Genomic DNA, 23,911 nt, shown 5'->3' with positions numbered 1-23,911 from the left:
GAGTTGCATTGTGTTAGTAAGTAATGTAAGCTATAGTTGAGACAGAAAAAAATATCTATAAGTAAATTAAAAGTATGTGTGTAGGTGTATGTCCAGTAACAATTAATAGCACTGTAAATATTTTAAATAATTGAACAAGCTGCATGTCTTAGAATGAGTTTTTAAATATTAGAAGCATTTTTTATTCTTAAAAATTATCACATGCCTCTTTCATGCCAAGAACACATACATAAACAAAAATACATACATACATACATACATACATACATACATACATACATACATACAACACTGTTGACAAGTAACCAGTTGTGTACTTTCTGTTAGGACTGTGCTAAATATGCTTCAAAGAGACCAGAGTTGTAGTGAGTGATCCACGCAGTGTGCTTCAGAATTGGATTGCAGAGCTGGGTAGTTTGAGAGCTAGTCCTCACTCTAACCCTGGCATTTGTATCATTTTAGAATATTTCAGGGTCTTTTATATACATTTCTTTATCAAAATAATTATGTCTTTCTTGGAAATGACATAAACTACCCATCTACTAAATGACTAAGTGTGTCTTTTAAGTCTGAAAGGTAGATAATCTGATTGTATGCCAGAATTTTTTATTTATTTTTTATTTACTTAAATTTAGCTTAAGTTTAAACTTAAATTTAAATTTAAAACCTTCACTTTTATTTGTCTGTCTGTCTGTGAGGTGAGAGGCACTAGGACAGGGACTCGAGGGCCTTACAGATACCATGGCATGTTCAACTTTTCTCTCCTCCATTGTTTGAAGCAGTTTCTTAAGTTTCTGCCACAGTGGGAACTCCCAGGTTATCTGACCCACACGTTTCCAGGTGATTTTTGTTTACCTGTGTCTTGGTTTTCTGTTACTGTGTCTAAACACCATGACCAAAAGCAACTTGGAGAGAAAATGGTTCATTTCATCTTACAGATTGTAGTCCATCATCCAAGAAAGTCATGGCACAAACTCAGAGCAGAAGTTGATGCCGAGGCCATGAAGGAGGGCTGCCTATTGTCTTGTCCCTCGTGGACTGTTCAGTCTACTCTTTATCACCCATGAGCACATGCTTCGGGTACCACCACCCACAATGGGCTGGGCCCCATTCAATTCTGTACCAATCGCTGATCAAGAAAATATTCCACAGACTTTCCTACATGCAATCTGAGAGGGCATTTTCTCAATTAAGTTATCTTCTTTCTAAATGACTCTAGCTAGGGTCAAGGTGACATAAAAACTAGCCAAGATCTCTTGTCAACCTGACACATAAGAGCTTCATTCTTCAACAAGAATCTTTTTTCCCCGTTTGTCCCTAAGATAATATGCTAATATTGCTAATGTTATCACAATGCAAAAAATATTCCAACTTTTGAAAGTTCCTCAGATTTTGAAAATGTAAGCATTTTAAAAGGGTTAGTTTTTAAAACCAGCAAACTCATTAATTTTGTATTTCTAATTTGTACTTACATGATTAAAAGACATTAGTTTTGCTCATGCTTAAATGAACCAGCAATACCATCAGCATTTAGATGCCATGTTCAGCCTGTGTTTTGTTTATAATAATGCTGCCCTTGAGAAAATAACAAACTTCCATACCTGGTTAGTCATCTGGCATAAACACGGTCTGGGATTTATTTTATTTTAGATATAATACTATTTTCTTCTCTCAGACAGAGAAGCTATCCTGGAATTAGATACCAAAATGAAGGAGCAACGCAAGGAGGCTGGACGCAAAGCCCTGTACCATGCGGGCCTGTTTTTATGGCACATTGGTCGTCATGACAAGGCGAGAGAATATATTGACAGAATGTCAAAAATGCCACATGATAGCAATGAGGTGACCAGTTTTCTTCTTTTAAAACTAATGTTAAAGGAAGCTTGTGTTATTGTGTAGTAGTATCCTTTGTTTAACTTACAAATATCTTTACTATGCATGAACTATCATAAATAATGTGGTCAGGCTAAGTTTTCTCGCTGCTGTACTAGTAGCTGTGGAGTAGATACTGTGTCCCGCTTTGTTCTTTCCTTTCTGTTCCCCTCCTTCCACCTCACTCACTCCCTTCCCTCTAGTTACACTGCACCTGTACCATTCATACTTGAAGCATAAAGACACTGAAGCAATAGACAGTGCAGGCCTTATTTTCTTGGTGAACCGGCATGGAGCGCACGCCTGTCTTACATTCTGAGAGAACTTGAAGGGCTCTGAGGAGATGTGATTCAAGAGCTCAGGGAGACATTTATTACTTTCCTATTCTGTTCACGCCATTACTTTGAGAAAGGCTGTATCTGCAAGGTTAAGTGATTGAGGGAAAATGTTTAGAAAGGAAATAGCATTTCATCAACAACCAACAACAAGCCTGCCGACCCTGCCCCCACAGAGCATTCCGTTTCACCAGAATACCTGGAAAAGAGATGTAGTTACCTCCAGGTTGGAAATGATAGGGAAAGATGAAGAGACATGCTTTCTGCTTTCCTTGAGAGCCTGCCTTTGATGAGACATGAGGTTAATGAAAGCAAACTGTAAGCGAAACAGTAAAAGGAAACCATAGAGAGACAGAGGGGTACGATTGCCAGGTATGAATGTCTATAGATGATTTGACAGACGTTGAGAATCCTTGAAGGCTTTAAGTAATGGAAGTTACTGTATTACAGAACAGCCAAGAAGATTGTTTTAATAGTTTATAGGCTGAACTGATTTAGACACAAACTGAAGTATGGAGAGATTAGTATATTCTGGCAGAACATACAGAGAATAGAGGAGTACAAACCAAACTGTTAACAGCCCACCAGGATTGTCCGCTGATCCACATAGACCAATAATGAGGCCTGAGCAGGAGGGGGAGTCTCAGTGCTCCGACATCCGGGAGAAAGTGTTGAGCGAAGACACTGGCTATAGAGGGAGGGGACATGTTTGTCTTGAAATGTGCTGTGTTTCAGGTGATGGCAAAGCAGAAGAGCAGGTGAGCTTCAGGAAAAGGAATGACGGCTTTATATTATATTCTAAAGTTTAGAAGGTGTACGGGCTAGAACTGTATGTTGTCAGTCACACCACAGAAATACCCTTTGAAACCCATTCAGATTGTACAGTGGTCTCCTTAGCTGTCGGGGAGCTGGTTGAGAATCTCGCTGATATTTTCAGGTGAATATTCAGGGAGGCAAGGATAACCTTTATTAAATGCCTGCAAATTAATCTTAAAAATCGCTGCTAGAACACATCCCATTTCTTTTCTTTGTCTTTTTTCTTTTTGTTTACCTGTCTCTCAAACCGCATTCCATTTTTTATTTGACATTAAAAACTGAATATCTTCTTTGAAATCCTACAAACCTTCCAATCCATTGAGAACATCCATGATTTCAGTTCTTCATTTCCCAGCAATTTAACCAACTCACTGGACTAGTGCAAAGCCTGTGAAGATTACCATGCATTCATCTTGCTCTTTATCTTGTGGGAAGTAAGGTGTGGTCTCTGGTCCTACCCTAGCTCACTGGGACTGTGTGCAAAGAGAGGAAACACGTGCTCACAAAGTGAGCCACATGGCAGCTATGGTAATGCTGCTGCTATCATGATGGTCATTTATTATCATAGGCTTAGGAAGGACAGCAGTAGTGTAGTCACCGACCTTAGAGAAGACAGCAGTAGTATAGTCACCGACCTTAGAGAAGACAGCAGTAGTACAGTCACCGACCTTAGAGAAGGACAGCAATAGTACAGTCACTGACCTTAGAGAGGACAGCAGTAGTATAGTCACCGACAAGCTTCTTGAAGTTCATGTTGACTCCAGTAGTATCTTTCTTTTCCAGGGGCCGATTTTGAAAGCGTGGCTTGATATTACAAGAGGGAAGGAACCTTATGCTAAAAAAGCCCTGCGGTATTTTGAGGAGGGATTACAAGATGGAAATGATATTTTCGCTCTTCTGGGTAAGGTGAGTTGGAGTCCAAGTAAATAAATTATGTTTTAAAGCTTAAAGAATCCCTGAAATGTAATAAACTAAGTAGATCACAAAAGATGATATTTGTGGTCCTATTTTCACCCGTCAAAGGGACTGCGTCTGTGTGGGACACAGCTAGAGAAGTGACTTCTCTACCAAAGGGCCTGATTTCTGGATCAATGTTATGTCTATGTCGATGGTGATTGGTCCTATGAGTTTGTTCCTGCAGTGTTTCCTTGGATCTATTATATGTGAGGGCTTGCCGGAGAAGAACCAGGACATGGAAAAGGTGAACACCTCATGTCGTGGGCCTTCTCTTCTGTTAGAGAGATGAACAGTGAGGAAATGTGTAAGTTGATTACCTAGTGTATAACTAGACTGTAGGTCATAAGTCCAGTATTAAAGCTGGAGTGGGAGACAGTAATGGGGCATGAATTTGCAGCTGGAGATGAGGTAGTCACTACATTTGACTTTTGAACAAAGATTTAGAGATGATGAGGGTACATCCCTGTAGCATGGTGGGAAAACATTAACAGTAAGAGGTGACAGATTCAGGTACCTCAAGGCACACTAAGGGCATAGCCAGCAATCCGTGTCAGAGGAGATTTAGTGTGAGAAGTTAAAGGTCAGAGGACAGAAGGGGAGTGTGGAGCTGAGGTCAGAAGTGACGAGGAGAGGTGGACCTAAGAGACAGGCATCTGCCTGTGGATTTGAGAGAGAGCTTGTGCAAAGCTTAAACAGGTAAGTTGTATCACTTGTATTTTGAGAATAAACAATTGGCAATCTTAAGAACTCCCTTGACTTGTATTATTTAAGCACACCCTTGCATCTGTCTCCACTACTATCTTCTGAACACTTTTCAAAATTGATCAGTGGGATGCATTGAGATGGCTCAGGTAAAAGAGCCTGCCATGGAGCCTGCCAACTGGAGTTAATCTCCACAGTGCACACAGTGGGAAGAGAGAACCCAGAAAACTCCTGGAAGCTGTCCTCTCTGTGTGTCTGTGTACTCACCTGCAGGCACATCCATACGGTGACTGATTCAAGGAGCAATAAAGGATTGGGACTGGTGAGATGGATTAATGTGTAAAAATGCTCTCTTAAAACATAAGGATGTGACCACTATTGCTTAAAACCACCCCCCCCCCACACACACACACACACACAGAGAGAGAGAGAGAGAGAGAGAGAGAGAGAGAGAGAGAGAGAGTGAGAGAGAGTGAGAATGAGAGAGAGTGAGTGAGTTTGATGCAGTGGCTCAGTACTATCATCCCAACACTGTCTGGTAAGATGAGGGGAGGGGACAGGAGAATTACTCAGAAGCTTGGAGACTAACTACTCTGGTGTGTGCAATGGGGAGAAACAGTAAGAAAGACCATGACCATGCCTCAACCAGACAGAGAGAATTGACTCTTCTAATTTATCCTCTGACTTCCACACATGTGCTGTGGCCCCTGCATACCTGCACTCAAACACCACCATAAGTAAAACTTTAAAAAAAAAAAGTGTTTCATTGCCATTTTGGGAGCTGGAAAGATGACTCAGGGTTTAAGACCTCTTGCAGAAGACCTTGCTCCTGTTCCCAGCACCCACGTCAGGAGACTCACCACTGCCTGAGACTTCAACTCCAAAGCATCCAGTGCCCTTTTCTGGCTTCTATGGGCAACACTGCTCATGTGTATATACTTCCACAAAGACACAAAGTTATAAATTAATAAATCTTCAAACTACTTTGTTTTGTTTTGTTCTCTCTGTGTATACACACACACACACACACACACACACACACACACACACACACACACACACACAGGCACACACACCAGTGCTGTGGACTTCATACAAATTCAGGACTAATCAAATGTTCTACAACTGAGCTATATTCCTAGTGTTTTTCAATATTTTTAAAATTGAGAATTAATTAATTTAGTTCAGGCAGGGTGGTAGATTCTTGTAATCTAAGCAATGGGAAGGTAGAAATGGGGAGATCAAGGCCAGTATATGGTATGCCATGAGACTGTCTAATATATGTTTTAAAAGGCTTTCTTATTTATGATAAAGAAGAAAAAGAGGCGAGGACGAGCATTTGTTTCCTGTTAGCATCACCATGTGTCTCAGTTTCAAAGGATGCTGAGTTTGTTCAGATAACAGTCAGCCTGCAGACCAGTATTCAGGATGGCTGGATTCCAGATCTTCCCCATTGCTGTGCTATTGGAGTCGGGCATTGTCAAGTTTTTAATTGTCTTCCTGTACTCTGTTCTTTAAAGGAAAGCAAATTTGTAACCTTCCAGGGTTAGGCTGTTTTAGGTGTTAATATGAAGGACTTTACACATTTACCATGATGCTAATATTGGTTTAATGTTTTATCTGAATTACTGTGGTATATTATCTATGTTATGTTTCTGTGAAAAAGCTACCCAAGACATTATAGACACAGTGACTTGCACCTAAAATCCCAGTACTTGGGAGGTCAGAGCATCTGTCATGAGTTCTAGGCTACATAGAAAGCTGTTTCAGAAGCTACACCCTAACCCCAACCCCATGAAAGACAACTAAAACCAAGAAGTCTGAGACTTGATGGTTCATAAGGAACAAATCTATTCTCACAATTCTAATGGCCGAGACATCCAAAATCAAGGCACTAGCAAGTGTGATATCTGGTCAGGGCCCTATCTCTTCAAAATGGCCCCTTGAACCGTCTTTCCTAATGGCAATGTTCTGTTCCCCACGGGGTAGACCAAAAGAGTGGGCACCATCACCACAGGCCTGTTTACAGTGGCATTACTTTTTAATGATGGGGCTGCCTCCAGCCAGGCCCCAACTCCAAGTAACTGTTGGTTTGGCAATTAGGTTTCAAGATCTATTTTAGAAGAGGCAAAAAAATTGGAGCTCTGGCAGATCCATTGTCTCACTTCGTATGACAATAATTATGTTGTACTTTTCAATTAATTTAAAAGTAATTATGTACTTACTTTTCAATTAATTTAGCAGAAGGGCCACATTAATATTTCTACTCAGACTTAAGTGCAGGCTGGTTTCATGTGGCCTAAGATGCTGCTCTGTGTTCCTGTGGGAGGGACTAAGGGACAGAGCACAGATGGTGACACTGCAGCTCTCTGTGGCAGGGTTTCTTTATTTTCAGTACTGCTCTGTAGATAGATTCCTAGAGAAAATGGGCACTAAAATTTATCCTACTCTTTCCTCCATTATTGTCTTTGTGCCAGTGAATAAAAGTTGCATAATTCCTGCAGTCCTTCTTAGGACCATTTATTTTGACACAATGGATTTATTGGTGACTATACTTTTCTACAAATGTATGAAAAAAGAATATAAATGTGTGTGTACATAAATATTAGATATTGAGACAAAATGCTAATTGTTAATTGAAGTACACTGAAGGAAAGATAATCTAGAAGGAAACAATGAAGAGGTGTCAGATGCTTTGCTCTCCCGAGTCATCTTGCAGACCTCGCCATGGGTTTTCATGTATGCTGATGACACGGCTAATTTTCTCCTGGGAGAAACAGTGCATCCAATACACAGACACTGTAAAACTATTTGCAGAAAGCATAATAACATTTGAGTAAGACAATAACTGTCACTACCTAACTGTCAGCTGCGACAAGTATTCTTTGTGCCAGTGAATAAAAGTTGCATAATTCCTGCAGTCCTTCTTAGGACCACATAGTCTTCTGCTAAATAAGTGAACTGTTAGGTCATGACTCCTTTATGGCCATTGCGGGTTAATTTTTTTTCCTTTTTATAGTTATTTTTTTTCCTTTTTATACCAAAAGCTGGGCAACAACCACCATGGGTGTGCCTCGTTGTGATGTCTTTCTTTCAATTACTTCCTTAAGATAATTCCTAGAACTGAAGTGAGCTCATGACAGTGGGTAGAATTTATTTTTAACCTGAAAGTAGCATTTCCAAATATAGTGTAACATTTATAAAATTGCTTTAGTTGTATATGCTATTTACAAATCTCCTAGAGATACTTTATTCTCTAGAGGTAATTTTTCCATTCTAAGTAGCAACATTCTTTCTGAAAAACCAACAAAAAAACAACTTTTTTTCTTTTACTCGTTTGAGTTTTGAGACAGTTTTGAGACTCTGTACCACATCTCAGCTTAGCCATGTAGAAGACAGGAGACAGACTGACTTTAAGTGGTGGCCATTTTCCTGTCTCAGCTTTCTAATACTTCTGCACAATATTTTAAGTTTTATCCTCTTAACAGGTTAATCAATACATTAAGAGTCTCTTTTAAAGTAAAATTGCTGATGTATGTATGCTAATTTTTCTGTGATATTTTAAGGTGTGATTTTGATAAAGACTTGGGTTTTTTTCTACATAGAATGATGTGCAACCTTGTTGAAAAAAAATATCATAAAATGCTAAGTAGCAGTATTCTGAAATAGCCCGGGCTGATCTGGAACTTACTCTGTAGCCTAGGCTGGCCTGAGAGGACCTGATGTACAAGGCCATGCTTTGACATCATTTTTCTCCTCCTATTAGGTTCTGTGCCTTGAGATTCGACAGAATTATTCCGGAGCTCTGGAGACCGTGAGCCAGATAATTGTAAACTTTCCAAGCTTCCTTCCTGCCTTTGAGAAGAAAATGAAATTACAACTGGCTTTACAGGATTGGGATCAGACAGTGGAGACAGCACAAAGGTTATGTGTAAAATGATATCACATCCTCTTTGGATCTAGTTAGACATGAGAACAAAGAAAATCAGATTTTGTTCAGTCCATTACAAGACTTACACAGCATAAAATTTAATTTTTCAAGTAATAAGTGATTTTATTGCAAGCATCATAGAAGTGAAAAAGTATTTAAAACTGTATTGTTTTTAAAAACAGAATTAGGGCTGGAGAGGTGACTTAGTGATTAAAGTGCTTGCTATCAAGCCTGGTGATTCTGAACTTCTCAATAACCCTCATTTGTGGGAACATAGACAGGGAGTTCCCAAAGGAAACCATACTGCCTCAGTGTGAAGAGCGATCGGAAGACACAGGATGCCAACTTTGGGTGTCCACGTGAATGTGCACAGACACATAGCAACACACATGCAATAATAAACACATGTAAAACACCCTGAATTTGTTGAATTGCATCAATATCTGCATATCTTATTTTAAAAAATAGATACTCCTTAAAACAATGTGTCTCCGACATTAGCAAGTTAATATTGAAATGAGAGGAACCATATGCTAAGCAGCACAATTAACTTATGCAGTATGTGGAACATAAGTGCTCGGGAGGAAGGAAAGTGAAGCATCTATGTTAGGGGTGGGATATGGCAATTGAGGAAAAACTTGGAGAAAGCATGGATGCAAGCCATGCAGATAACCAAGAGAAGGTCTTCCACAAGTAGGAGCCTGTGCAGAGAGCCTGAGGCTATAGGAACTTTCATCTGTTTGAGGGACAAAGAGGAATTAAGAGAAGGCAATGGGGAAGGAGCAGGTGCCACCCCACGAAGGATCTCGTGGACCAGTGGAAGGGTTTGGCATTTCCTCTGACACACAAAGTTGTGAGCGTTGTGAATAAAGGAGTATTGTGTTCTGAATTACATTTAATAGCATCATTGCTATTTTGAGAACTCTGCGTGGAGAAGGGAGTGAGGGCAAAATCGGGGGACCATTTTTTCATGCCACTGCCATAATGTGAAAGAGGAATGCTGGTGAGGGAGCCAGGGCGGTCACCCTTCAGGTGCCTTGACAAGTGACTGGACTTTGGATGTTTTCGATAGAAAGGCAGAGACTGCAGGAAGATGACCCTGGGCTGTTTGGTCTGAACTTGAAGGACAGTAAGTTATCGATGGCCTGTTGCAAAGTGCTCAGTGGGCCTGGCTGATGGGAAGGTGGCTTAATAACCAAGAAGTAGACATTATTACTATTCCCCCTTGGCAGCTGAACAAATTTAAGGTACAAACCTGTTAAATGTTTCATCCAACACCACCTGTAGATTTATTTTTTTTTTGGGGGGGGGGGGGGCTTTCTTAACATAGCAATATCTTACAAGACAGCAGGTGGAGTGAAATGAACAGCTTCACATCTCAAAGAATAAAAGGCTGCAGTGGCTTCTCATTTGCATATCAGTAATCTAAACCGGCTGATCTCAGGCAGGATTTGATTTGCTGGGACTCTGCTTCACGTTTCAGACCCCAGTAACCACCAGTAACTGCACAGGTGAAATATTCCTCTCGGTGATAGCAAAGACACAACAGCTGGAACAGAAACACCATACAGACTGCCTATACCCTGGAGGCTGAGGTCTTTATCTGTCCTGCCTGGGACCAGGTGCATATTTTACATACCAAAGCAGACCTGGCCTCCAGGTTCTCCCAGCATCCTTCAGTCCCTACCTGGCATGCCCCATCCCCAACCCTGAACTTTCCAGCCCAGGGTCTGGGCTGCCTGTCCCTTAGAGCCTCTTCCCTATATAATCCAGACAGTTTATGCTCCTCTCCTCCTCCTCTTCCTCCTCCTCCTCCTCCTCCCCCTCCCCCTCCCCCTCCCCCTCCCCCTCCCCCTCCCTCTTCTCCTTCCTCTCCTCTTCTCCTTCCTCTCCTCTTCTCCTCCCCTCTCATTCTCCTTCTCTCTCTTCACATGCTTTCTCTCTCCTTTACTTCCCCTTCCCCACCTTCTCTCTCCCCATGGTGACTTCTCTGGCCTAGGTCCTTGGAGCCTGGGGACCTGCCAGAGAGGAGCTTCCCAGTAAACCTGCCTGTATATATTCCAATCTGGCCTGGCTTGGCTCATTCACCAGTGGCAGAGCAAAGAAAACCATCTCTGCCATCATCCCTTTGGCTGAAGCAAAGAAAATAGCCCAGCCTGTAGGCACGGTGCCATACAGCACACTCCAGCTTCTTCAGGGAAGAACTGCACAGTTGCATAGCAGAAGACATATTCAGAAGGGACAGAAAGTGGGTCCCAATGTATTGTTTCATGTACTCATGAGAGGGTGCTTTATACATGATCCCTTTTGAACAATTACTTTCACTATGCCACTTCATAAAATTTCATAAAAATTCTTATAGCAGAGACTGTATCTTGCTAGACCTATGCCTATTTTTTCTTGGTGATTAATAAATGTTTTCAAAATTTCCATTTTATATTTTATCACATAGGAGTCTATTTTGAATTTCTGAATAAATTAATACGTATGTAAATATTTCACTCATTTTGGCATTAGAATTGTTTTAATGAAAACCTTGAGGTAAACTCAACTCCTTAAATTTTTACTCATTTCCTTATTTTCTTCTATGTATGTGAATGCTTTGCCTGCTTGTATGTAAGTGCACCAAATGTATGTGCTTCCTTTAGAGGCCAGGGGAAAGTGTCAGGTCCCGGAGACTGCAGGGCACTTGGACCTGAACCTGGGTCCTCTGCAGGAGCAGCAGGTGCTCTTAACCACGAGCCTGGCTCCAGCTCCTGAATGCAACTTGCCATACATTGTTGCGTATACTTAACTAATACTTCAAGTAGCATCTCTACAGTGTTAAATGAAGCAGGCACAACCTCTATTCATATCCTAAAACATTAAAAGTTAAATTGCAGATAACTTTTTCACTAAAGTATCATTGTTGTGGTTTTCTGGAGTAGAAGAGTCAAGTCACTAAACTTTTAAGCCCTCGCACAACAACAGGGAAAAGGTTCTTTTATTATTAACTGGCTTGTTTTCCTGCATGCAGGCTGCTGCTTCAAGACAATCACAACGTGGAGGCGCTGAGGATGCTGGCTCTGTATTATCTGTGTAGGGAAGGGGACGTAGAGAAGGTAAATTGTCTTGTGTAACATAAGCCACCTATGTCAAGGTGAATTTCATCACACACTGTTATCAATGCACGAGGGCGTATTCATTCGAAGCTCGAAGTTCTATCTCAGAATGTTTACTATGGGTTTTAATTGGTTGCCAGAACATTACAAAGACTTTAGCTTCCTGTACCAGCTAGTAAAGCAAAAGTATGCGGGGAAATTTCTCTCGAATGTTTTTAGATTATTAATAAGAGTGCATGTATTTTTACATAAGATGCTGGTACATAGTGTTGTATGTGATCTAGACATGAATATACATATCTAGAATCACAGTACGTTTGCAGCTTAGTTGAGTTTGTGTGAGTTAACTGAGCTTAGCGTGAAATCTTTATAACAATTACACCTGTTTCATTGCTACTGCACTCACCCAGTAGACGCTGGCGAAGGATTGCAAAATCTAATCTGTAGCCAAGGGTGGTGTACGAGAGGTCTGCATGTTTAACTTGGCTAATGTAACAGTACTTTAGTAGGCACTAGAAGAATCTTAGTGGATCAAATCTTCTATGAACTTGTTGTTTATTACTTGAGGCTGGGACTACAGCTCAGTGGGAGAGAGGTTTGCCTAGTATGTGCAAGCCTGATTCTCAGCCCCAAAAGAAACAAACCAGGAACAACAACAAAAAATATTTGTACTAATTACTTTCAAGATTTTCCTATTGTAGAAACCATTTCAATGCTGGGCACTCCAAAGGTGCATGTAACATTTTTGTAACTAGATTATCACTCCAACAACCTTTGTGGCATGACTTCATTATTGTAGAGCTCAATATGTTCACTTGTTGAATAACTATGGCTATCTTTACCCATCTAAAAGCTTTTATTCAGTGATGGGTATTAGCAAGAAGTAATTATGTGTAATTACTGGAGCTTTTTAAAAAGCAGAGACACTTTAGATTCCATTTGGGGGATCTAGGAAAACAATCAGTATGTAGATTCTGTACAGTCATGAAGACTTGAATTTGGATCTCTCGAACCCATAAAATGTTAGGCGTGATGGCCCATGCTTATATTTCTAGCACTGGGGAAGGAGTCACAGGAAGATACCGAGAGCTCACTTACCAGCCAGTCCTGCAGAATGAATAAACTCCAGATTCGGTGAGAGATCCTCTCTCACCTCTCTCAAAAGTAACTTCTGACTTCTATACACCGACATGTACATACAAAAACCATGTGCACACAAACATTTGCTCATGCATACACTTCACTACAGTGCGCGGGTGCACACACACACATACACACACACACACACTAGATGGAAGATATTTGTGAAAACAAAGGTCTCTTAAATTATGAGTAATGGGGGCTGGAGAGATGGCTCAGTGGTGATGAGTACTTTGTTGCTCTTGAAGAAGATGGATACACTTCCCAGCATCCCCATGGCAGCATACAATTAACTGTAGCAACAGTTTCAGGGGGTCTAGCATCCTCTTCTGGCTTCCACAGGTATCAGGCACATACGTGGTGTGTATACATACATTCAGGCAGTCACATATGCACATAAAATAAAAATAAGTAAATCTTTAAAAATATATAAGTCATAGTATATTAGAGTATGTATTCATGAATTAAATACTTTTTTACTGTTTATTTTGTCTTAGGCTGCTACCAAGCTGGAAAATTTAGGAAATGCATTGGATGTCATGGAACCACAGAATGCTCAACTTTTTTATAAGATTACACTAGCCTTCAGCAGAACGGTAAGATTGCCTACAAGCCAGACTCTTATCATTAAGAGTTAGCAGTTGGAACTGAAGAGATGGCTTAGTGGTTAAGAGTACTGTCTGCTCTTCCAGAGGTCCTGAGTTCAATCTCCAGCAACCACATGGTGACTCATAACCATCTCTAGTGTGATCTGATGCCCTCTTTTGGCATTCAGGTGTACATGCAGATAGAGCACTCATATACATAAAACAAATAAGTTAATCTTAAAACAAGTTCGCAGTTAGTCAGTGGGTGGAGTGCTGAGGAACATATGGCTTGCAGTGAACCGGATATAACCTTAGCGTCTTATTGGGTCCCACAGAAGGACACTCAGGAGATTCTGGCTTCACCTTTCTAGCCTTCAGGGATCATGAAGAAGAGGCTCTCAGAGCTAAAGAGAGCCTTCCAGACAAAGGAAGACAGAATCCAGTGTTTAGGTTTAGTGGTGCTCTGTGCTTCTTTGGGAAAATCTGTTAAAATGGGTAATAGAGTGTTTCAGTGGAGGAAAAGGCCAGTGTCTTGGATTTGCTGCTGCTGCTGCTGCTGTTGTTATAAAAGCATGATTCTGTTATGTTCTGTTATGAGAATTCTGTACAGGCAAGATGACAGGGATGGAAGAAAAAATACCACAGAATAGCAAAGCCAATTATCAAACTAACTTGAAAGAAAACTATTAAGGATATGAATTGTTAAACTGTAACAGTTACCTTATTTTAAAATATGTAAGATGTATGAAATTTAAAAGAAAGAAAAAAAACTAAAAGTATGAATAAAGATATTTTTTCTTTATTTGTGTTACTACCCCAGATACAAGTTCATCATTTTTTTAGAATGATTATAGAATTGTTTGTTTATCAAAATAATCAGAATATTTTGCTCTTGAAATTTTGTATGTTCAATAGTTACTTTCCAGCATTGGCATCAACAAATTTTTAGGTGAAGTTGTTTTTTTTTTTTCAAAAAATTTATGGCACATATTTTTAAAATACTTTCCTTATTGGTACAGGTTGCCCTAAATGGAAAGGGGACTTTTACTTAATTATGTACACTTATTTAGAAAGCATAAAATAAAGATTTTCCTATCTAATTTGAAAAGAAATCATGTTTTTGTATAACAGAACTATGTGTCAAGATGGCAATGTCACAAAACAGTACTTATTAAAATAGACAACTTGTGGAGGGTGGGCCATATGCTGTTTCTTGATGTCGTATCCAGATGATAGAATGAATGCCTTTCCTTCTTAAGTAATCTTGACTCCCCTTTCTTCCGTCCTGTGAAATCCAAGCTGTATATGTAAGAGTGGAAAAATCGGTCTGATATTCCGAGACTGCACTTCTTGTCTAAAGTGGTTTGGTTTCTCTTTCACAGTGTGGACGTAATCAACTCATTCTCCAGAAAGTTCAAAGTTTCCTAGAAAAAGCATTTAGTTTAACTCCCCAGCAAGCAGAAATTGCTACAGAGCTCGGCTACCAAATGATTCTCCAAGGCAAGGTCAAGGAGGCCTGGAAGTGGTACAGGACCGCCATGACGCTGAATGAGAGCAACATCTCTGCTGTCACCGGTACGCTGACACTTCCTCCCTGGGTGCTCGCCTCACGCATCTGCCCACTCAAGCAGAGAATGGAGATTTTTTTTTTAATTAAACTCTTTCATTTGTTTGTTCGTTTTTTGTTTGTTTGTTTGTTTTTTCGAGACAGGGTCTCTCTGTATAGCCCTGGCTGTCCTGGAACTCACTTTGTAGACCAGGCTGGCCTCAAACCCAGAAATCCGACTGCCTCTGCCTCCCGAGTGCTGGGATTAAAGGTGTGCGCCACCACACCCGAAAAACAAAAAAACAAACAAACAAAAAATTAAACCCTTTCTACTATGCGTAAATGGAAAAGTCATATAGCTTTAAAAATATCTATTTAATTCTCAAATACTATCTTGAAAGAATGGATATTATTTGGTTGCTTCTATCAAGTTATGGATTGTGCAGTAAAAGAGTTTACATAGTTCCTGGCTGCCTGTTTTCTTCCCCACCCCTCCCCTGGCTGTATTTTTTTTTCCCCCAGCCATTAACTTAGTTCAGTTGGTTGGAATAGGCCCTGATTGTTTCTGTTTGATTTCAGGACTTATCCGATGTCAGTTAATAGAGGGGCAGTTGCAAGATGCAGACCAGCAGTTGGAGTTCTTCAGTGAATTCCAGCAGTCAATGGGGAAATCTGCGGTACGGCGTTTTATCAGACAGCAGATGGCTGCTGCTGTTTATAAGCCATGAGACTTTAAGTGACCGTTCATCCTTAGCTCTGCATGGTGCATGAGCACTGACTTTAATGTACAGTGTCATGTGTTGGTTTACCTCTATGCCACTTGACTTTAAATACTCTTCTCCGTGGTCCTAAAATTCCATTCAGCTAACACTTAGGTTTGAATGATTTTATATCAAACATTTAAATACTTTCTTATAAATAATACTTTGATATACCTTTGAAATGTAGACAAATAAATGGCTTTATAGCCAAATGGAATAACTTCTGAACTCTACTTACTTTTCAGGAATTAATGTATTTGCATGCGGTTCTTGCTACGAAAAAAAATAATCGTCAGGATGAAGTTATAAATTTGTTGAATGATGTTGTGAATACTCACTTTTCACACTTGGAAGACCTCCCGCTCGGCATACAGTATTTTGAGAAGCTCAACCCTGACTTCTTACTAGAAGTTGTTACCGAGTATCTGAATCTCTGTCCAATTCAGGTAGGGAGCTCTGCCTCTTATCCACAAAGGTGTTCCATGGGTCCCATAGACAGTGCTAAGAAGTTCTATTGAACATGTGCAAGTGTATCTGTAATTAATACTCATAATTCTGTTCATTGAAACCATTTTAAAACAGTCTTTATAAAAAGGATTACTACCAAATAATATTGATTAGTAAAAATTATTTTCAATTTTTTAAATCCTAAAACTGAGCTAGAAATATTCAAGGTGGTTAATTCTCATGCTTGCTACATATTTGAATCTGATTGATAAAATCATCAAGTGTTATTTCACCTTGGGCAAACTCAAAACTGGGTATCTTTTGTAAAACTAATGAAACCATTTCTCACATGAACTCAAACACTCCTTTGTGTTAGAAGTGGATCGCTGACTCTTCCTCTTGCTCCTTGGAATGACACAGAGAGCAGCTAGTTACTTAGTCCAAAGAAGAATCATGTTTAGATTCTTCATGTAAAGTAGATGTTTATATTTGGACTACTTACTTCTGGTGTGAGAAGTTCCCTGTGGTTTTTCTGTATGCATGCATTGAAATCCATTACCTTTTTTTTTTTAAGATTTATTTATTTATTTATTTATTCATGTATTTATATGCACTGTAGCTGTAATCAGACACACCAGAAGAGGACATAAAATTTCATTAAAGATGGTTGTGAGCCACCATGTGGTTGCTAGGAATTGAACTCAGGACCTATGGAAGAGCAGTCACTGCTCTTATCCAGTGGTCTCCAGCAATTGCCGAAGAAATATGTATGCCTGCTGAGTTACGAGTTAACAAATACTATTGTCTTCCACTCATGCCTTTGAGTTCAAGATTATTTATTTCTGGAATATTTCCACATTTATTTCTTGCCATTTCTCTTCTTTTGTGTATTTTATACTCTTCAGTTATCATGTTCCTTTTAGCTCTTGATCTTCATTTTATGTGGAACCTTATTGTCAGCTGCCATCTGTTTGATCCAGCTTGGAGATAACAATGGTCTTTTGCAAGCATTAGCATTTTTCAGTTGTAGCCCTAGACACCTGGGGATCCTTTGCAGAGTTCCCCGCACTCCCTCGGCATCATCCCTTTTGCACTGGCAGTAAGCACACATAACCTAACTTCCTTGTACATGGCTTATGTTTCTACACAGGCTTTTCAGGTAAGGCTATTCAGTACTCATTGCTAAGACCAAAATTATTAGCAACACCATGCCCCGAATTACACCACTACATGCTATATTAACAGTGAAAAAGAGAAAAATGATCTTCCCTGGGTGAGCTCTGCATATTGTAACATCATGTCATTTTCCAGGCCTTTATAACCTTTAAAAAATATGCTCTTTCAGAATAATACTTGATTATTAGTTCAGACTGATTGAGCTCAGTTTCCCAAGTCCATGCAAGTTGCTTGGTAGATTGAATGCATATTTCAGTATTTACTCTGCATCTAGGATTCTTTCTGCAGATGTTTTATACCACATCTGGCACTCTATGCAGAGATGACAGCATGCTTGGGGAACAACAAGTTACAACATTTGTTTAAAGAGATATAGTTTAAAAGGATGGAGCATATACCATAAGAAGACTAGAATGAATAGTGGTGTATGGTGTAAGGAGCTAATGGAGCAGGGTAGAGGACGTGAGAATGTGTGTGAGGGTGTCAGAGTCGGCCTCACCATGCGACAGAGAATTGAAGGGACCTGTGGAAGCAGCTGCTTGGAGACTAAGGGAACAATTGATGCAGATGCTCACAGGAACACAGATGATCAGTGGCGTGGACTGTGAGTCGGGCAACAGGGACAGACAAGGTTTTAGTCCTTGAGTACTTCAAAGGATTTCTTTGTTAACTGTGCTAAGAATGAACAAAAGCATAGGTAGTTCACAAAACAATACATTACTTGATAGCTAGGTCTCTAACTACATATCCTGTTTTCCCATGATGAAGTTTTTATCCTCATATTATAACTTGGTCAGCTTCATAATGCTGTTTTCATGGGAACATTCAAGAAAGGCAGCTCTGGCCTCAGCTCTATTCCTTGTTCATTGGCCTCTTCCGCACATTTTTTTTTAATTTTAATCTAACAAGCAGAATCTCAAAGATTGTCTCTAGACTTCTGTTTTAATTTTTCTGTATACAAGGAAACCCTGATAAAACAATGGCTGGGTTTATTTCGGTGATACTGCCGTAATTCTAGCTCTTAGGTAGCAGAGACAAGAGGATTGTGAGTTTGAGGCCAGCCAGGGTGTAGAGTGAGGCCTAGTCTCAAAATATAACAAACAACATAAGATAAAAGAAAAAAGTGAGAATTGTTCTCAGTATTTCTTATCAAGTGGCAAGGTCACGATTACATACCTACCATCGTTTACTTTATTTTTCTGGTGGGAAATATTTGTGTAAATGACTTATGTTGTTGCTGTAGCAAAATACCCAACAAAAGTGAAGGAAGGAAGGAAGGGAGGGAGGGAGGGAGGGAGGAAGGAAGGAAGGAAAGAAGGGAGGGAGGGAGGAAGGAAGGAAGGAAGGAAGGAAGGAAGGAAGGAAGGAAGGAAGGAAGGAAGGCAGGCAGGCAGGCAGGCAGGCAGGCAGGCAGGCAGGCAGGCAGGAGGGAGAGGGCAGGAGGGAAGGAAGGGTTTGTTTATTTTGGCTCACAGTTTGTGGGCACAGTCCAACATGATGGAGGATGCAGGACAGCAGGAACCTGTGGTGGCCGATTAAGCCGAAAAGATGAATGTTGGAGCTCAGTTCCTTTTCCCTTTGTATTCAGCTCAGGACTGCAGTTCATAGCATGGACTCACCCACATTTAGGGTGGGTCTTCCCATCTCACAGGAGTGCCAGAGCATTGTATCACAGGTTATTGGAGATCCTGGCAAGTGAAAAGTCGGTATTAGTCATCACAACAGTTTTAAAGATTTCTGTAGTTTCCATTCAGACAAGTATAAAACTCTGGTCTTGAAGATGCATAGAGACCCATAAAAGAAGCCTGTCTAGGTGGGAAACACTAGGAAATATGTGCTGCAGAGATTTGAAGACTTTGGGGTGATTTAGGCAATAGTCAGATTTTGAGTATTTTTTTGGGAACATGTTCTGTGCCTCAGCATAGGAAAGGAGATGTGAGAGTTTATTGTAAGTTATGTGGCTCATAATCAGAGTGATCTTCTATAAGACAACACAGTCATTGACCTGAAGGATGAAGATGATTGGACATCAGCTGAAGGGACTGGGGAAGACCATCTATCAGGTCGAAAGAACAGCATCAACGAAGCAATGCAGAGGCTCTAAGCAAGAACTCTCTGTTGTCTTTTCTTTTAACAGGTGTTTCTCTGATAAATTTTGAACTGATAACTACTTCATAGTTATCAAAATATTAATTACATAAAAGTCACATAATTAACTGTACAGAACTGAACAATAATTTATAAGCCTATTCACAGATGAAATAAGGAATAATTTAATTTAATATTTGTACAATTCTATAGCAAAGGTAGTATAAAAAAACTAAGAGAAATTAAATAATAAACACTAGGTTCTTTTATCATATCAGTCACACTAAAATTAAGTGTGTGTTTAGTCCTGGCTACATACGATTATAAACTTAGAAAACAATCTGATTTTCTTTGTTTAGCCTGCAGGTCCTGGACAACCTCTTTCTCCAGTTCTCAGACGTTGTTCTTCAGTCCTGGAGACGATTATAAGAAGTGTACCAGGTCTTCCACAAGCTGTCTTCCTAATGGCCAAAGTGAAGTATTTGTCAGGTGATATATGCTTATCACATAAAATAACGTAGGAGTTTGATTGTGGTGTTGGTAATGACCAAGGTGTGAATAGGTTCTGTACTCCTGTCCAGGGAGAATGGTCGCATAACAATGCGTATTTTGTCTGTGAATGTGTATGTTTAATATGAAATTAAAACCAAAATTCAAAAGCTACTATTTTAGATTTGTTTCATACCCCATGAACCTACAAGCAACCCTAATAAGTTGTTATTAATCTTTCTTCATCTTACACAGTTTTCACTTGAAAACCTAATAACAAGTAAGAGAATCTGTCCAAGCATTAAAAGTGTATTTGAGAATGAACAGAAACCTTACAGTGTAGGTTGTAGATGTTCTAGTGAACCAAAGGCATACGATAAAGACATGGAGCAGAGACTTAGTCATCTAAAATCTCTTGCAATACCATCTGGGAAAAGCTAAACCACTACACATGTAGTCTTAGCCACTTACCTCTTTTATTTTGTTAAATTTTACTTATTATAGTACACCATGGGCTGTGGGCTACGATTGGTATCAGCACTCTGTTTGGGTCCTGCAACACTGAGACACTTAGATGTGTTGTGCTAACCATTCTTGTCCCCCTTGGCTTTCACGGTTCTAGGTATTAGACATGGCAATACTAAAGATCCCAGAATTACTGCTGACCTGGCTGATGGTTGGTTGCCAGACTTTAACAATATGTTTAGTAAGTTACTGTGCTAGCTCCGCCAGTAAATGGCATGTTATTCTCTACCTCTGAGGAGGGGGAATGGTATTGTGTGAATTCAGTTAGTAGGCTGAGCTCTTGTGATCCAGGAAACTGAGTTTTACCATGCTTTTTTTTTCTATTGACAACAGGTAAAGATGAAGTGCGTTTGAACAGAAAATAACTTAGGGCCTCGTCTTCCACTATTGTAGAAAGGTGGGGCGGGAAGTGGGCCTTGTAATGTGTACTTAAGCCATATGTGGAAGGCAGCATACAAGTCACTGTGCACTGCATCACAAGGAAGCTGTCGCACATAGATGATGTGGGGATGGGGACTGGGGGGACCCCTTTCCAGCACGAGACTGTCACACATAGATGATGTGGGGATGGGGACTGGGGGGACCCCTTTCCAGCCCGAGAGTCTTCTCCATCTCAACTTCAGCATCCTTATCACATAAATCTTAACCAACGTTGTAAGGTTAAGCAGACTTTTTTAGATTTACAGATTGTTAGCAGATTTGATCAAATTATTTGCTATTTCATTTGGTGCTGCATTTTAATCTACATTTCATGATTTAGAATTTCAGGGATGTATCCTTGGCCTTTTTCCTATTTTACACAAAATCACGTAGCCTGGTTGTAGAATGTGTCCTCTCTGTTAGTGTAAAAGACACTGCAGCCTTCTAGATTTGTAAATGTCCATGCTCCCACCTTGATGATAATGGATTGAACCTCTGAACCTGTAAGCCAGCCACAATTAAATGTTGTCCTTATAAGTTTTGCCTTGGTCATGGTGTCTGTTCACAGCAATGGAGACCCTAACTTCAGTCACATGAGCTGTTTGTTCCAGTTGGGTAAGGCTCTCTCATGGCAGGGTGCAGGGCACCAAACACAGGCATGGTGGCTAAAGCAGTCAGTTGACAGCATACGTCTTCAAATGCAGGAATGAAGCAAAGAAAGTGAACTAGAAGTAGAGTGGCATTGAACCTCTCAGCACCCACCCCCAGTGTTGTACTTCCTCCAGCAAGGCTACCACTTCTAAACCCCCAACCAGTGGCCCCAACTAGCCACCAAGAGTTCAAATGCTCAAGCCTCAATTCTCAGTTGAAACAACCACAGCCTTGAAACCCATTTTAATGCAGTTATAAACAAAACATTTTTTAAAGGAAAATAAATATAGATTCTTAGTCCTGCCAGTAATAATGGGGACCTCTTGCCGTCTTTTTATATTTTCCCTGGTTTGCTGTGACCAACTGTTGTCCTGACTGAAATATGAGTCTGTTCTTTAAGTAACTACAAGGAAGCTAGCTGGTGCAAGTAGGAATGGAGGCCAGGTTCACGGACAGAGACGTTAAACAGCCAAATGTAACTTCTTGTATTCTGGGTTCTGTTGGAGCTCCAGCTCTGAGTGCTGAAGCCCCATGGTGTGGCTTCCCTTGTTAGGTGACACTGAAGCGGCATACAACAATCTGCAGCACTGCCTCGAGCACAGCCCCTCCTATGCGGAGGCTCACCTCCTGATGGCACAGGTGTACCTGTCCCAAGACAAAGTCAAGCTGTGTTCGCAGTCGCTTGAACTTTGTCTGAGCTACAATTTTAATGTGAGTATTCCAGATGAGTATTCCAAGCTAAGATGTACCACTGCCTTTGAACTTTAAGTGAATGTGTTTGTGTTCAATTGTTTTACATGCGAATTGAAATCTTTGCCAGAAAATATTTTAATAGAAATTTGAAATAACAAGAAATAGGAGAAAAATTCAGGTGTATTTGATATAGATGAAAATTTGTGTCAGTTGCCCTAACACAACCACCACAATGTCGAATTTCATGGGCAGAGGGTGCTTGTGGTCCTAGGTACTTAGAAGGCTGGAGACTGGGAGCTCCAGGCCAGACTGCACAATATGGAAAGCCCATCAGAAAGTGTGCGCACGCACGTGCACACACACACACACACACACACACACACACACACACACACACACACAGCAGTTCAAAAACAAAATAAATTCATCTGATTTGATAATGAAAATTCAGGGATCAACCTGTAGACTCTACTTATCTCCAAGCCTGTTCCTTTTCTTTTTTTTTTACCCCACCCCTTTTCTCTCTCTCTTTTTTTAAATTTTTATTTATTTTTATTTTTTAATTTTTTAATTTTTTATTTTTTTAATTTTTAAATTTTTTTTATTTTTTATTTTTTTATTCCTTTTCTATATAAGTTGTAGAATAGCAGTTGTTAGAATGAGAATTAAATGTAGCAATCACATATACAATCATTTTAGACCATGGAGAAATATACCAACTATTTTTATGGATAAAGTCAATAAATGGTATTGCTCGTTTTTTCTTGATCCTTTCTTTTTCTTCCTTCCTTCCTCCCTTCCTTCCTTTCTTTCTCTTCTATTTTTAGAGACAGTATCTTTCTTTGTAGGTCAGGCTGGCCTTTGTTTCATTTTGTAGACTAGCCTGTCAAGAAATTTACAGCAATCCTCCTGCCTCCTCCATCCCAAGTATTAGGAGTACTGTTAAGAGCTCAGCAACCTCCTAGAATTATTTTCCCATAGTCTCTTTTTAGGTTCATTGTCAGAGAATACACACTAATGTTGGAAATGAACAGTATGTAGTTTGAAGTTCTAGAAACCCTTGTTACTATGCAGGAAAATTCAGTTACTTTCTGTGAATATGAGCTGCTTTTCGGCTCATGGAAGGAAGCCTTAAGCCGATGGCTCACTCCAGGTCTCATGGGAAAACCATCATATGAGCTAGAGATGTCAAGTTCTAAGAGTCCACATTTATTCCTGCTTTTTCTGAGGACAGTAGATGTCTGGATTGGGGGTCCCCTGTGCTCTGCTCATGCCCTGGGCATCAGTCTCTGGGGGAGGAGTAAGATGTGAGTGTTCTCTAGCCCTGCAGGTGCACGGCCTCTAGCACACGGAGGACTGGGCTCCTGGTTCTTTGGTGGCTTCCGCACCACTGCCCTGAAGGCCGTCTCCTCTGGCTTGTCTTCATTTGCTTATTCTAGTTTGTTGCATGTCCTCTATGTTTACAGGTGAAGTACAGTGGAAAGCTCTTTATTCTGTATTTTGGAGTAGGATGATAAGGAAAGGCCAGTGTTCAATGAAAACGCTTTGTAACTTATAGTATTGAAAGTTACAAGAGTAAAAATGAAAACTTTTTTTCCTAGAAATCTAAGAGGCATATCACTAGGAGAGGAGACTCAAATAAAGTCATCCCTTTACTGAAAACTCATATTTTAG

General features: G+C 40.1%; 1 protein-coding gene across 4 annotated transcripts in view; it reads left to right on the top strand.

The window, feature by feature from the left end:
* The window catches only part of Ttc21b (tetratricopeptide repeat domain 21B), a 72,888-nt gene that overhangs the window by 5,438 nt on the left and 43,539 nt on the right, over positions 1 to 23,911 (top strand). For all 4 annotated transcript variants that reach the window (XM_030252122.1, XM_006500263.4, NM_001290669.1 and 1 more), the window contains exons 4-13: positions 1,676 to 1,842; positions 3,807 to 3,929; positions 8,449 to 8,606; positions 11,630 to 11,714; positions 13,352 to 13,450; positions 14,824 to 15,016; positions 15,567 to 15,664; positions 15,994 to 16,194; positions 19,819 to 19,948; positions 22,098 to 22,255. In XM_030252122.1, coding sequence (XP_030107982.1) covers positions 1,676 to 1,842; positions 3,807 to 3,929; positions 8,449 to 8,606; positions 11,630 to 11,714; positions 13,352 to 13,450; positions 14,824 to 15,016; positions 15,567 to 15,664; positions 15,994 to 16,194; positions 19,819 to 19,948; positions 22,098 to 22,255 — 1,412 coding nt within the window. The remainder of the gene's footprint in view (positions 1 to 1,675; positions 1,843 to 3,806; positions 3,930 to 8,448; positions 8,607 to 11,629; positions 11,715 to 13,351; positions 13,451 to 14,823; positions 15,017 to 15,566; positions 15,665 to 15,993; positions 16,195 to 19,818; positions 19,949 to 22,097; positions 22,256 to 23,911) is intronic.

The sequence above is a fragment of the Mus musculus genome, chromosome 2, assembly GCF_000001635.26.
Source record: "Mus musculus strain C57BL/6J chromosome 2, GRCm38.p6 C57BL/6J".
Classification (NCBI taxonomy): domain Eukaryota; kingdom Metazoa; phylum Chordata; class Mammalia; order Rodentia; family Muridae; genus Mus; species Mus musculus.
The sequence above is the reverse complement of the archived record's forward strand: the minus strand, read 5'-3'. Positions and strand labels throughout refer to the sequence as shown.